The sequence below is a fragment of the Narcine bancroftii genome, chromosome 11 (genome assembly GCF_036971445.1).
Source record: "Narcine bancroftii isolate sNarBan1 chromosome 11, sNarBan1.hap1, whole genome shotgun sequence".
Lineage (NCBI taxonomy): Eukaryota > Metazoa > Chordata > Chondrichthyes > Torpediniformes > Narcinidae > Narcine > Narcine bancroftii.
This window is the reverse complement of record NC_091479.1, coordinates 10973870-10990160: the sequence shown is the minus strand read 5'-3', so window position 1 is coordinate 10990160 and position 16291 is coordinate 10973870. Positions and strand designations below refer to the sequence as shown.

The following is a 16291-nucleotide window of genomic DNA, read 5'->3' as shown; positions in this document are numbered from 1 at the left end:
CTCGTCTCCACTGCAGCGCTCCCCTCGTCTCCACTGCAGCGCTCCCCTCGTCTCCACTGCAGCGCTCCCCTCGTCTCCACTGCAGCGCTCCCCTCGTCTCCACTGCAGCGCTCCCCTCGTCTCCACTGCAGCGCTCCCCTCGTCTCCACTGCAGCGCTCCCCTCGTCTCCACTGCAGCGCCGCCAGCCCAGCCTCACCTTGCCCCAGCCCAGCCTCACCTTGCCCCAGCCCAGCCTCACCTTGCCCCAGCCCAGCCTCACCTTGCCCCAGCCCAGCCTCACCTTGCCCCAGCCCAGCCTCACCTTGCCCCAGCCCAGCCTCACCTTGCCCCAGCCCAGCCTCACCTTGCCCCAGCCCAGCCTCACCTTGCCGCCAGCCCAGCCTCACCTTGCCCCAGCCCAGCCTCACCTTGCCCCAGCCCAGCCTCACCTTGCCCCAGCCCAGCCTCACCTTGCCCCAGCCCAGCCTCACCTTGCCCCAGCCCAGCCTCACCTTGCCCCAGCCCAGCCTCACCTTGCCCCAGCCCAGCCTCACCTTGCCCCAGCCCAGCCTCACCTTGCCCCAGCCCAGCCTCACCTTGCCCCAGCCCAGCCTCACCTTGCCCCAGCCCAGCCTCACCTTGCCCCAGCCCAGCCTCACCTTGCCCCAGCCCAGCCTCACCTTGCCCCAGCCCAGCCTCACCTTGCCCCAGCCCAGCCTCACCTTGCCCCAGCCCAGCCTCACCTTGCCCCAGCCCAGCCTCACCTTGCCCCAGCCCAGCCTCACCTTGCCCCACTTTCGAAACCCAGATCGTTGCCTCTTTATTACCATCGAATCCAAATAGATTAAAAAAACAAAGAGTGGCTCCCTGCCCCAAGAATGAGGCATTTCAATTCTTTCTCCCAGATCACTCCTTATGTAGTTTATGGCGGTGTCAGGGAATCGTTCAGCTTTAATCATTCCCGCACAACCTATTAACGAGGAGTCCAGCGGTCTAGTGCTTTTGCAAAGATCATCAAGGAAAGCCAAGAGCAATTCTGGATGAAGTTTACTCTGACAAGGTTTATGTTGTTCGAGCGCCTGTCTGCATTTTGCTCAAACCTTCATGAAGGGCTCAAACCCAAAACGTTGGTTCTGTATCTTTACCGTTGCTGAATAATGTGCACTGTTTGACCTGCTGAGTTTCTCCAGCGGTGTGTTTTTACTTCAACCACGGTGTCTACAGACTTTCGTGTTTTAGTGGTTTTTAGATGTGCATTGATTTATTTTTTTTTAGTAAAATCCCACCTAGAAGGTTAAGCACTTCCATGTCTTCCCAGTAAGTGTTCCAGAACTATGGGTCTTTTTTCTTTTAGAAAAATCATTATAAAACAAGGTGGGAGAGACCAGAAGACTTTTAAAGTAGCTTGTAATGATCCGTGCATCTTGGCGCCTCACAGTTCGGCGGACAGCAACCTCCTTTGAAGAAGACCGCAGAGCCCACCTCACTGACAAAAGGCAAAGGAGGAAAAACCCAACACCCAACCCAAACAACCAATTTTCCCCTGCAACCGCTGCAACCGTGTCTGCCTGTCCCGCATCGGACTTATCAGCCACAAACGAGCCTGCAGCTGACGTGGACATTTACCCCTCCATAAATCTTCGTCCGCGAAGCCAAGCCAAAGAAGAAAAAGAAGAATGATCCATGGCTACCCGCAGGCTCAGAATAGCAGGACTATTCACAAACTTTTTCTTTCCATTGACAAACCACCTTCAGTAATCCCTCTGCAATAGGCGCACTTATGTAAGGGATTACTGAAGGTGGGATGTGAGTGGGAAAATAAGATCGAGAACCACTGGTCCAGACCCAATTGTTACTGAAATATTTTGCTTGAGAAAATTTGTCATTAACCCATTTCCTCTTGAGTTCTGAAACTGCGCACATAACGAGTCAACTGGGGACGATTAAAACAGTGGTTTTCAAACTTCTTTCCACTGATGAACCACTTACTAATCACAGAGCACCAATGACATAGGGAATACTTAAAATAGTATGTGAGTGGAAAGAAAAAGTTTGAAAACTTGAAAAGTTCTAGCATGTGCATCTTACCTCTAAGAACATTGGTTCGCAAACTTTTTTCCCACTCACATAGCACCTTAATTAATCCCTTACTAACCACAGAGCACCTATGTCATAGATGTTCTGTGGTTAGTAAGGGATTACATAAGGTGATAAGTGCGTGGGGAAAAAAGGTTGTGAACCACTGAACTAGGATGTTGAACAAAGGGGGAATTTCCTGATGTGATTGAAAAACAATTTAATGATGGGTTAATATAGGACAGCAGGTGTAAATCTTTTCCATTCTTTCTGCACCCAGATGGAGGAAATGCAAAGTTGTAAGATTTTTTTTTGTTCTATTGGACTGAATAGGTCATGCCTTTTAATACCACTGGACAATAATATTTTTTTCAAAAGGTCTGCTTCCTGAAAAGCTGAACACAAAGATAATTTCAGTTTTGCTGTGTCGTGTAGGAAGTTGGAGAAACATTAAATTAACTTTTGTTAAATTTGGCATGTTTAATTCCATCACGACGCTGACACATTGCGTTAGTTCAACAGACCCTAAAATTGTTTTGCCGCTGATTTTCGTTTGTACTCAGCATCTGATGCCTCTCTTGTCAGTGTCCAACAATGATCGGCCAGCACTGATGGATTCCAGTTGCCCTGACACCGCTTTTCCCTGGTCCCAATGTCCTGGTGAAACCTTTCACCATGTTCGCCACTGACTGCACCAAGATCAGCGGGGAAGGAGTCCAAGTGCGAATGCAGAAAATGAATTCTCAATGACACGTTGCACTTCACGGTTTTGTCTGCTTGAAGTAGGCAGGAAATCACAAAAATAGGTTATATCTAAAAAAAAAGGTATGTGATAGGAAAACTATTTTCATGAAATACACCCAAAAGTGTTCAGGAAGTAAAATCTTTGTTGTCCAGTGTAGTTAGGGAAGAGACGTCTTTATGTATTCAGCTTAGTCGATTTGAAGAGGGGAGGCTTGTGTAACAAGTGACACCAAACTTTAAGTAGCTTGATAAAGGAGAGTTTACAGCTGAAATCCTTATGTCACCCCTGGAACATTCAGCATCTTTTAAATAGGTGTCTTTCTTTTCTCCTTAGGAGAAACGACCATTTCCAGAGCTATGCCCTGGAGGTAAGTGCACTTTTAAAGCTATTATATATAGTTTTGTGTAATACTTCTAATTATTTTTAAGTGTTACACCCAAATCAAATAAGCTATAAATCTGCTAGTTAATCAGTGCCAAAAAAAATTACTCACTTTGGTTCAAATTTCTTGATTGTTTTCATTCTGCACGCAATTGTTCAGGACTCTGACAGACACAACTTACTTCCACATTGCCAATGAGTCTCTAATAGAAAACTTAGTTTCTTCTTTAGTATTGAACTTTGGTATCACTGTGGTTTTATTTCTGATATTTCCTCACAACTCTTTTGGACCACAGAGTCTACACGTCCAATCTCTGAGCAATTCCATCAACCCCTTTTATTTATGTACAAACTATTCTCTCTCATCCTGCCAGCCACGTGCAGTCTGGGTATTGTACAGAGGCCAGTGAATTTACTAACCAGCTCATCTGTGCAATGTAGGAGGACTGGTGGCAGACTGACTTCTACCTTGCACAGGCTAGACGGCAGCTCTCAAAAAGCTCTTTGTACCTCTCCCTGGACATGACCTCACTGGTTTTTTTTTTAAAATCAGGCCACAGTCTCTCATACCATCTCAGATCCCACCACTTCAGGACCCTCCAGAACCACCAATCTGGTTGCAACCCCATTCCATTCTGCCTGCTTCTATCCAAGATGCACAAACAGGACTGCTCAAACAGATCCATTGTTTCTTATCTCCTTCCTCAACTCTCTCTTTCCCCACTTATCCAGTTCGTCCCACCTACAACAAGAACATCTCACATGCTCTCCGCCTTTTCTCATTCCAATTATAGCACAGAGCACAGAATACTACAACACAATGCAAACCCTCCAGTGCACGATGTTGTGTCAACCTATATAAACCTACTCAACAATCTAGACCTTCCCTACCTCACACCCTCTAACCCTCTATTTGTTTTGCATCCATGTGCCAATCTCAGAGTCTTTTAAGATGTCCCCATTGTACCAGCCTCCATCACAACCCCGGGCAATGCATTCTAGACACCCAGTACTTTGTGTAAAAAGGTTTATCCCTGACATCTGTTCTCTAGTGTTTGCTACTATCACCCTGGGAAGAAGATGCTCTCCCTACCCCCCTCATTAAACCTCTCATATTCTTGTAGTCCTCTATTGTCACCTCTGGATAAAATTAAAGGGAGGGAGAGTGAAGGTTATTAAAATCTCCATAATAGAGGACAGAAATTTTAGAAAAGGATGAACATTTAAACTCTGGCAAAACCAATGTAAACGTGAGAAGGATGTTGAACACAGCACTGAAGGTGTTGCATTTAAATACACACAGTGCAAGGTAGATGAGCCCAAAGCGCAGTTAGAAATTGGCAGGTACACGGCATTGTGAGCACAGCTGGGAGCTGAACCTCTATGGAACTATCAGGCAGGTGGGCAGAGGGGGTGAAAATGAAATTGAATCCTTAGCGAGAAGGGACAATAGGATCAGAGGTTGTCGAATCCTTGTGGGTAGAGTTGAGAAACTGCAAGGGTAATAGAGTTGCATACTAGCCTCCAAATAGCCGCCAGGGTGTAGATCAGTGCGTTTTCCCTTATCTGAAGTTCCGTTAGCTGAAATGATCCATTAACCGAACTTTTTTTGCGGCGCCAACTTGACGTCACAAGTTACCACCCGACTTGCCTGTGTGGGGCTCTGAGAGGGTGAAAATGTGTGATGGAATTACTGATGCACTAGAGCAGCGTGCATATCAGAACAAGAAATCATGTCAGTTTGTAAAATCAAAGAGAGAAACCATTGCTAATGAGGCAGGTGACACCGGAGGAAACATTTGAAAAAGCCGTCGAGGAGAATTTCTCGAGTTTGGTGCTGTATTTATCTTATTTTTAAGCAGAGATCAAGTTGTTCTTTTGGGTACGTATTAAACATTATGTCGTGCTCGAAAAGCCTGCTGTTGTTTTTTTGTTGTTGTTTAACCGCTGATACAGGTAATCTGCTGCATAAGCCCGTTGTTCTAATAACCTCAAAAAAAAACCCAATAACTGAAAACCGTCCGGTCCCAAGCTTTTCAGATACGGGGGAAAACGCACTGTTTGCAGATTACTACAGGAGTTTAAAAAGGTAATGCCACGGTGGTCATGGGGGATTTCGAAATGCAGGTAGATGGCGAAAATCAGGTTGACGTTGGATCCCAAGAGAACGAATTTGTGGAATGCCTACAAGATGGCATTTTAGAGCAGCTTGTGGTTGAGCCCACTAGGTAAAGGCAATTTTGGATTAGGTACTGTGCAATGAATCAGATTTGATGAGGATGCTTAAGGCAAAAAAAAAACCATTAGGAGGCAGTGGTTGCGATTTTAAAGGATTTTGAGAGGGAGAAGTTAAAATCGGATGTGTCTGTAAAGCTCGCGATGGAGCAGGCCAAAGTTGATTGGAAGGAGACCCCAGCAGCGAAGAATGGTAGAGTAGCAATGGCAGGTTTCTGGGAATAATTCAAATGAGGAGGGATCATTTTATCCCGAAGAAGGGGGAGCGTTCCAAGGGCGGAAGAAGCAGTCCGAGCTGATAAAGGAAGTCAGAGATCGCATAAAATCAGGGCATATGGTACAAGCAGGAAGACAGAGAATTGGGTAGCTTTTTAAAACTTTTTACAGAACGCAACAAGAAAAGCAATAAGGGAGAAAAGATGAAACAGAAAAGTCAGCTAGCCAAAGAGGCGGCACGATTAACATAGCGGTTAGCGCAATGCTGTTACTGTGCCAGCGATTGGGACCGGGGTTAGAATCCCGTGCTGTCTGTATTGAGTTGGTACGTTCTCCCCATCTCCTCTGGGTGCTCCAATTTCCTCCCACCATTCAAAAATATACTGGATCGTAGTTTAATTGGGTGCAATTGAGCAGGGAACACCTGCTACTGTGCTGTATGTGTACATTAAAAGTTAAATAACATAACAGAGGACACCAAATATCCCCCAGGCAGACTAGGCAGCTGAACATCCATGTGAAGCCATCTCCTCCCAATCAGTAGGTCTGCTTCAGTTGTGCGTGGATATTGTGGACTGAGATACTTGTGCTCTGAATTGAAAGTTAAACCCACTGGTGTGAATCCCAGAGCTTAAAAGGAAAACACACTCTTGCTCCAGTAGTTAGTCCGCGAAGCCACCGAGTGACATTAGTAAGGTGGCTACAGTTGAGATAACAACTTGAACTCCCTACTCAGTTTCCCAACATGGGTACATCAGTAACACAAGACTGCAACAGTTTCATGAAGGTGGGTCATGAACCCTTGCTCAGGATGATTCAGCGAGTAATCAAAACTGATTATGATGTTACTGTCTGTGGCCAAAAGACAAAGAAAATTCTGGTGTTTGATCTATCATTGATTCATTTGAGTTCTAATAATTCTTTCCATATAGGCACCCATAGTAAATGTTGATTGACATTGTTAATGAACAGTACCGTGTCAATTTCCATCAAGTAGTGCAAGGTTGTGGGATCTGCTCAATGAGATCTCTGGCACTCCTCAGTTTATTAAAAAAGAAACAGTATTTCTGCTTTAGAATAAAATGTTTTCAATGGGTTTCTTTAAAAAGATGTCCTGCTGAAGATGAATTCTGTTGGGATCTGTGGGACCGACATCCATTTCTGGCTGGAGGGAAAAGTTGGAGATTTTGTCGTCAAGAAGCCCTTAGTTCTTGGGCATGAAGCCTCAGGGACCGTGGTGAAAGTGTCCTGTGGTGTGACCCATCTGAAAGCAGGTCAGTCCACATCGAGCTTGGTATTGCTCAAGGAAGAACCTTTGAATTAGAGGTTATAGTAGAGACATAGGGCCATTAGGTCCTGCCTCATATTTAACAGAAGCCTTCCTCACTCTAACCCAATTAACGTACAATTCTCTTGCTTTCTCCCTCATGGATATTTGCATATATTAATGCTCATTCTGGTTGTGGTGTAATAGATTCAATTTCGCTGTGGTTCTCAACCTTTTTTTTTACACTCCCATACAACCTTAAGTAATCCCTTACTAACCACAGAGCACTTATACCATAGTTGCTCTCTGGTTAGTAAGGGATTATTTAAAGAGGTATGTGATTGGCAAAAAAAGGTTGAGAACCATTGCTTTAGATGAAGGATTTTCTCATTAACATATTGGTGACACTGGGACAATTTGTTTTCAAAAGGTTTGCTTTCTGAAAAAAAATGGGAATTATGACCGTCATCTTCAAGCTGAACACAAAGATTTGCTGGATCATGTGGGAAGTTGGAAAAGCATTAAATTAATTTTTATTATATTTAGCATTTAATCGGATAATGACACTGGCACGTTGCGTTAGTTCAATTGACCTAAATATGTTTTGCCGCTGATTTTCATTTGTACTCAGCATCTGATGCCTCTCGTGTCAGTGTCCAACAACAGACGGCCAGGACTGACGGATTCCAGTTGCCCTGATACCGCTTTTTCATAGTTGCAATGTCCTGGGGAAACCTTTCACCGTGTTCCTCACTGACTGCACCAAGATCTGCACTGAGTGCACGGCCAGGGATGCGTGGACTGACCAGAACAGCTTGCTTTGTGGGCAATATTATTAGTAGACTTAAAATAGAAAATAACAAAAATAGGCCATTTCTGAAAAATGATGTGTGATAGGAAAATCTTAAGGTGCCAAAAAAAACCATAAAATATGCCCAAAAGTGTTCAGGAAGCTGTCCAGTGTTATTTGATTTTCTGGTAGTGATTGTGAATCGGTTTCTCTCTAGATTTTCTCAAAGACTTCTATTGGTAATTTTTGCACATTTAACTGGAAGTGCAAGTTGAAGCATAGTCTCTGTCTCCTCCATTAAATTCTATCACCAGCCCTCAACCCTCAGTTCTCCCCTCCCGTAACCTGTCCAGTCTGGAGTCACTCCCGATAAAAGCAAACCAGTGCTCTCGGGAAGGGGATTTGCCCTCTTGATTTGGCTGGCATATGGCATTTTACCTTTTATTGTTCACCAAGTTGATTCCAGAGAGATGGGGGGGTGAGCCAATGAGAAGAGATTGAGTCGTCAGGGGCTGTACTCACTGGATTTTAGAAGAATGAGAGTGGATCTTATAGAAACATATAAAATCATGAAAAGCATAGATAAGATCAAGGCATGTAAGATATTTCCGTTGGTGGGGGAGACTAGAACTAGGGAGCATAGCCTCAAGATCCAGGGGAATAGATTTAGGACAGAGGTGAGGAGGAACTGGTGTTCTCAGGGTGGTGAATCTGTGGATTTTGCTGCCCACTGGAGGCGACCTCAGTAAATATAATGAAGACAAGGTTGGATAGATTTTTGCACAGTAGGGGAATTAAGGGAGATGGGGAAATGGCAGGAAGGTGGAGATGAGGCCATCATCAGATCAGCCATTGATTGGCGGATCAGACTCGACGAACTGGTTGGCCAACTCCTGCTTCTATCTCTAATGTTCTTGCGTTCTGTACTTCTCGACTACCAACTAAAATAAACATTTATGTAACACGAGGTAAAAATAAACTCAAGGGTTTATATTTAAATGTGCTCCCCTCCTTCTCCGTTCGTGAACCAACTGGGGTTAGTTTACTCAATGAATTACAATTCCTGCGTTGCCAAGTTGCCATCTGAACTCCCATTTCTACAGCACTTAGACTTGTTCTTGGTTGCTCACCCAGTAGCAGATGCACAATATTCTTAGCCATCCAAGAGTAAGTATTTCACACTGGCGCAAGTAATTAAGCCTGCGCGCGACGCTCCTGGTCAATGCATTGTGCCCTAAGTGTCTCATCCCTTTCACTGCAGGTGACAAGGTTGCCATTGAGCCCGGCGTCCCCAGAGAGAATGATGATTACGTTAGAATTGGACGTTACAACCTGACCCCAACGAGCTTCACAAGTGGTTTTCCTCCCGATGATGGGGCTATGTGCCGATTTTATGCCCACAAAGCCAACTACTGCTACAAGTTAGTTTCTAGCCATCTTTGTTGCATGGACTTGCCCTCATTCCTCCCACATCTAGAAGGCTTTTGGGTTGGCAAGTGAACTATCCGCTGTCAATTGCATGTACCAGTGAGTGGTAGAGAACGTGGGGGAGTTATTGCAATTGTGCAGAGAACAAAATAGGGAGGTGTAGCGTGCACAGGGGTTCTTCACATTGGCACGGTCTCAGTGGGTCGAAAATCATGCCTCCATGGTATATTTCTCCATGCCTTTTGTGGCCTTTCCTGGATAAATGGAACTTTTAGAAAATATCTCCCCAAAAAAAAATGAAAGCCATGCCTTCTGTGGCCTTTCCTGGATAAATGGAACTTTTAGAAAATATCTCCCCCATAAAAAACGAAAGCCTGCCTTATAACCATATAACCACTTACAGCACAGAACAGGCCAGTTCGGCCCTACTAGTCCATGCCGTAGCAAATCCCCACCCTCCTAGTCCCACTGACCAGCACCCGGTCCATACCCCTCTAGTCCCCTCCTATCCATGTAACGATCCAGTCTTTCCTTAAATGTAACCAACGATCCCGCCTCGACCACGTCTGCCGGAAGCTCATTCCACATCCCTACCACCCTCTGCGTAAAGAAATTTCCCCTCATGTTCCCCTTATAATTTTCCCCCTTTAATCTTAAACCATGTCCTCTAGTTTGAATCTCCCCCTTTCTTAATTGAAAAAGCCTATCCACATTTACTCTATCTGTCCCTTTTAAAATCTTAAACACCTCGATCAAGTCCCCTCTCAATCTTCTACGCTCCAGAGAAAAAAGCCCCAGTCTGCACAACCTTTCCCTGTAACTCAGACCCTGAAATCCTGTCAACATTCTCGTGAACGTTCTCTGCACTCTCTGTGGCCTTTTCTGGATAAATGGAACTTTTAGAAAATATCTCCCCAAAAAAAAACGAAAGCCATGGCTTCTGTGGCCTTTCCTGGATAAATGGAACTTTTAGAAAATATCTCCCCAAAAAAAAACGAAAGAACAATTTGGTGTTTGGTGTAAAAACACAACACTGGAGAAACTCAGCAGGTCAAAGAGTGTAGTTGATTTTGCAAAGTTAGCGAAACATAACCAATGTTTTGGGCTTGAGCCCTTCATCAAGGTTTAGGCTGTAGAACTGAGTTTGGGTAAGTACATGGTTGTAGAGCTTCAGAACATCAGGGATTACAGATGAAGATGAGTGAGAGAGAATACCACAGAACTCCCTTCAGAGAGCATAGGAGAACTTCTTTGTTGAAGGACTCAAGCCCGAAAACGTTGGTCATAATTTCTTTTTAAATTTAGACAGACAGCGTGGTAACAGGCTATTTCAGCCCATAAGTCCATGCCATCCAATTGACACCCAATTAACCTACAACCCTTGGTATATTTTGAACGGTGGGAGGAAAACCCACACAGACATGGGGAGGACATACCAACACCTTGCAGGCAGCGCGGGATTTAACCCCCTGTCCTGATTGCTGGCGCTGTAAAGGCATTGCGCTACCCACTACGCCAACCATTCCATTATGTATCTTTACCTTTGCTATCTAAAGTACCTGTTGAGTTTCTCCAGCCTTGTGTCTTTACTTTCAGTCACGGTGTCTGCAGACTTTTCATGCTTTACTCTAAGTTGGTGTGTGGTGATAAGATTAACAAATTCCTTGTGGCTGAAGGTATTTGATGTCAGCAACTTGTTTTAAGCACTCACACTGTTGAAGTATAATGAGAATTCAGATTTATTGTCAGAGTACATACATGACATCACATACAACCCTGAGATTCATTTTCCTGTGGATGAGGCAGGATTCTTGGACTCATTGGTAGCTCAAAAATAACTGCACACATGTAAACAAGTAAAGAAATGTAACCAAACTGTGCAATACAGGAGGGAAAAAAAAGTACGAGCCCTTAAATGAGCCCCTGATTGAGTTTGTGGTTGAGGAGTCTGATGGTGGAGGGGGAGCAGCTGTTCCTGAACCTGGTTGGTGTGAGTCTTGTGGCACCGAGACCTCTTTCCTGATGGCAGCAGCGAGAACAGAGCGTGTGCTGGGTGGTGTGGATCCTCGATGATTGCGGTAACTGGGAAAAAAAATGTCATGACATCTGAATAATATGAATGTTCGACTCCGACGCTGCCGCAAAACACCGAATTTCATGACTGGTTCATAACAATAAATCCTGATAATGATGTCTTCCACAGTGTGTAGTTAATATCAAGGCTCTTATAGAATTTAGTGAGATGCAAGTGTTAAAGACTTAATTAGATTTCTGAGGAAGTAAAGATGGATCAGGAAATACTGACATTGTTTTGGTACAGGGTGGATTCGCTAGATTTTAGTCCAAAGTTCGGCAACAGTACACCACAAAGGAATGGAGTAATATGTCTAAAATGAATCATTATTAATCAGTGTTCTATTTTACAGCAGCAGGAATATGTTGCAATTTAGGATGTTCCTTAATACACTTCCTTTTGCTAAAATAAAAACTCATTAGCTTATGAATTATAACCTGGGACCAGATTTGCTCCGAATGCATTGCCAAATACATTTCTACATGCCTTGAGTGGATGAGTTTTTTCCCATACAGGGAGAGTCTAGGTCCAGGACAAGAGGGCACAACTTCAGGACTGAAGGGCGACTGCTTAGAACAGAGATGCAGAGGAATTGCTTCAGCCAGAGGGTAGACAATCCGTGGAATTTGTAGCCACAGGTGGTTGTGGAGGTCGGGCCATTGGGTGTATTTAAGGCAGAGGTTGATCGGCTCTTGATTATCCAGGGCCTCAAAGGTGATGGGGAGAAGGTCGGGAAGAGGGAAAGGGGATCAGCTCATGATTGAATGGTAGAGTAGACTCGATGGGCTGAATGGCTTCCTTCTGCTCCTATGTCTTATGAGTTAGATGAGAGATTAAGGAGAAGCCACTGAGCATTTTGTTTATGGGCTTCTTGCTGCTAATTTCAGGCATCACTGAAAGTTCTCTGCGTTTTCCCGAAGCTGACAGTGGAACAGGTCCAGGGGTTCAGGAAGATGGCAGGATTGCCAGTGTCCATTGACTGAGGATTGAAGACTGGAGTCTGGCTGTCAATGAGTAAATGGAGGTTTGAAGGATCGGGTCAGGGAAAGGGGTTTGTAAATGTGATCAGGGCCTAGTGTTAATGTGACTTCAAGGTAAATAGTCAGAGGTTGGGGATAGGAAAGACTGAAACTTCCATTAAGGGATTCAGGTGAGTACGGGGTCAGTTTGGACAATTAAGATCGGGGCTCAGGATCATAGTGGGCGACATGAACACTCAAGGGGTCCATAAGAACTCGGAGAAAAAATAGGCCATCGAGTCAGCTCCTCCATTCAGGGAGATTATGGCTGATCTGATGATTGGCTCATCTCCACTTTCCTGCCTTTTCCCCATTTCCCTCAATTCCCTTACCATGTAAAAACCTACCCAGCCCTGATATTTACTGAGGTCGCCTCCACTGCTTCGACGGGCAGAGAATTCCATAGATTCACCTGCCTCTGGGAAAAGCGGTTCCTCCTCATCTCCACCCTAAATCTACTATCCTGGATCTTTAAGCTATATCCCCTCGTTCTCATCTCCCCCACCAATGGGGACAACTTACCTACCTCTGTCTGGTCTCACTGGAACTGTGCTTGAGCTCTGAAGCAGTGTGCTGATGGTGTATAGTAAAACCCCTGTTATCCGAATTCAAGCAACCTCAAGCAACCGGAAAAAAAAATCTCGGAAAATTAAAAAAATAAAATAAATGAGAATAAAATAAAAGGTAAAAAATACATGAGATTGAAATTGTAAAAAGTAGAAGTAACACAAACCTTTGAAGACGGGAGCAAATATTCGGCCAGCGGAGGGAGGGCCTTGGTCGGGCTTTGCTCGTAGCAGCTGTTTGAATAAAGTTGTGTGGAGCAGCAAATGGTGTCACCCAGGTTGAAGAGCTGGTTGATGCCGCTCGCTGTCGGGCGACTCTCTTAAAGTGTCTCCTTATCCCTGCTTAAGGGAGAGTCACCCCGGTTAGAGGCTTTATCTGTAAACTTCGGGGAGGGGGGTGGTTAATTATCTGTAATGTTATTGATCATCTTTCGGCGGCTTCATGGAGGGGGAGGAACCTGCAGATGCACCGATGGTTAACTGTTTTCAAAGAATATGGCTGAAAAGAAAGTAAATTGCTTTATATATTTATGCAAGTGAAGTTTGTTCAGTGTGTACATTCTAGTATTTTTGTCTTTTAAACTGTTTATTCTTAATACAGGTGTATGAGCTAGGCATTGTAAGAGAAAGTCTGAAGCAACCAGCCTCTACCAATCCCCCTGGGTGCTGGATACCAGGGGTTTTACTGTATTTGGCTGATGGCTCAAAGGGAAATATAGGACCTCCCCAATCATCTGAGTCTACCTTCCCATGCAAGGCATAAATCATGTAAACTGTTGGGATGAATTAGTGCAGGAAGTCATTTCCAGAATGATGGGAAATATCCTGGAAATGCACACTTTCACACTGTCGAGGCTCCTTTTCAACCACAGAGTTGCAAAGGACCTTGGTTTTCAATTTTGAGGCATAACTGTATTAACAAAAAATTGGAGCATGGAAAATTGGAGAGGTTTAAATATTGCATAGAAATTATAAACTGCAAGCACAAGTCAGAGGCTGTGGTCTTCATCTAAATTGTAAGCAGAATCTATTGTCATGCACAAGTCGTGAAATTCGGCATTATGTGACGGCAAGCTTTCATATTACATACCATCTTACAACAATAATATATTTTTTAAAAAATGAAAATAGTCCATGAAAAGTAAGGCAGTGATTGTGGTTCATTGATCATTCAGGAATCTGATGGCAGAGAGGAAGGAGCCATCCTTGTGCCGCTGAGTGCTCGTCTTTAAGCTCCTGTACTTCCTTCCCAGTGGCGGCAGAGTGAAGAGGGTGATGGGAGTCTTTGAGGATTGAGGCTGATTTTTTTTTTTAAGACACCGCCTCGTGTCGGTGTCCTCGATGGTGTGATGTCGCAGGCTGAGTTACAACCCTCTGGAATTTTTCTTGTCCTGAGACTTGGCGCCGCCGTGCCAGACAGTGATGCCACCAGTCCTGATACACCTGTAGAAGTTTTTGAAAGCCTTCGGTGACCTACTGAACCACCTCAAGCACCTCACAAAGTGTAGCCGCTGGTGGGCCTCCTTCATGATTGCATCAACATGGAGGCTCCAGGACAGGTCCTCAGAGATGCAGCAGTCAGCTGTGGGATTAAATAATTTCCTCCAAAGAAACCTAGCAAATGATATCAATTGGAAAACACCAAAGTCTGCAGACACCGTGATTGAAGTGAAAAACTCAGGCTGGAGAAACTCAGCAGGTCAAACCTCAACTTCTCTGCTTTCTACTTGCCTACTCCTCGTTCTCCCTCCCTTCCCTTCTGTCTTCTTTCGTTCAGCTCTTCTACCCTTCTCTCTCCATTCACAGAGCCATCTCGCTGCTCCCCTTGTTTGCAGGTGGGCCCTCCCTTATCCACCGATTACCTCCTGCCTGTGGGACTGCGCCACTCCCCATCCTCACCCACCATTTTGTTCGGGCACCTGGCCTACATTATGTTCTTACCTTGATGAAGGACTCAAGCCCAAAACGTTGGTTATGTATCTTCACCTTGGCTATAAAAAAAAGTATGCTGAGTGACCTGCTGACTTTCTCCAGCGTTGTGTATTACAATGAATATCAATTGTTTAAATTGATTTTGTACTCAGGCAAGATAACGGCTCATTCTGTTCTTTTGCCATACTTCTTCGTTCCCACCCAAACACCCCGTTCCTAGTCATTAACACCATTCTAGCAACTGAATAGTTTTTAAATATTTTATTTACAACCTGGAAGAAGCCAATTCAAGCCCACTGAAACCACTGCTGCCCAATTCGCCTACTACCGCAGATGTTTAAGCGAGTGGGAGCACCCAGGGCAAACCGACCCAGGTCACGGGGAGAACATACAAACTCCTTACAGATGGGGCCGGATTCGAACCCTGGCACTGTAATACTGTGCACTAACCATGCCGGCGACCGAACCTTTGCATAAGCTTCAGACCACCAAAAGCCACATATGTCACCTCTGGACACTCGGCTATGCTACGTACCAATGCTTTGTAAATAAAATGCAGATGAATGTTCTTCACCAATGTATCAAGTACACGTTGAGTCGAGGATAGTTGAATGTGTATTTAAAAGAAAAATTTACATCCCTGTCAGAAGTTCCCTTATCTAACATGTAGTGTTAGTGGGTGGCCAAATCAATCATTCCTACTCTGTAGAAATATTACTGCATTTGGATTATTTTATGTATATTAGCTAGAAGCTAATGCTTCTTATTTTATGTATATTAGCTAGAAGCTAATGCTTCTTATTTTATGTATATTAGCTAGAAGCTAATGCTTATTAGCATTGCCTGCCTGTCCCGCATCGGACTTGTCAGTCACCAACGAGCCTGCAGCAGACGTGGACGTACCCCTCCATAAATCTTCGTCTGCGAAGCCAAGCCAAAGAAAGAAAGAAGGAATGCTTATTTATTTCAAATATAAACTTTATTCATGAAAAATATATACAGAACAACAGTCCAGAGCTATTTACGTTCTTACCGTTGTGCAGTCTATTAAAATTTCCAAGTTCAGATTTATTGTCAGTGTACATGAAGGATGCAACCTCCTACCCTGAGATTGTTTTTCTTGCAGGCCAGGCGGAATTTCTACTTATCAGTAGTGCCAAAAAAAAACTATTCAAGAAGAAAAGATACGTATACAAAAGAGAGAATTGTAAACAAAAAAAATGCAATAAACTGCATAATGCAGAAAGTAAATATTTTAGTGTAAAAACACAAAAGTGCTGGAGGGAGTCAGCAAGTCATGCAACGCACGTCGGCGATAATGATATATTTACGTCTTCTAGACATAAAGCACGGTAACAGGCCATTTCAGCCCACGAGTCCGTGACGTCCAACGAACCTACACCTATGTTTTGAACAGTTGGAGGAAACCTGGAAAAAATCCCACGCAGACACGGGGAGGACGTTACCAACTCCTTACAGACAGCGCAGGATTCGCACCCCAGTCCCGATCGCTGGCGCGCTAACTGCTACGCTAACTGTGCCATCCTCCAGGATAAAATACAAACGGAATTGCCAACATTTC

General features: G+C 44.3%; 1 protein-coding gene across 1 annotated transcript in view; it reads left to right on the top strand.

The window, feature by feature from the left end:
* LOC138745509 (sorbitol dehydrogenase-like) overlaps positions 1-16291 on the top strand; it is a 29832-nt gene that overhangs the window by 557 nt on the left and 12984 nt on the right. The window contains exons 2-4 of the mRNA XM_069902597.1: positions 3135-3168; positions 6743-6907; positions 8952-9111. Coding sequence (XP_069758698.1) covers positions 3135-3168; positions 6743-6907; positions 8952-9111 — 359 coding nt within the window. The remainder of the gene's footprint in view (positions 1-3134; positions 3169-6742; positions 6908-8951; positions 9112-16291) is intronic.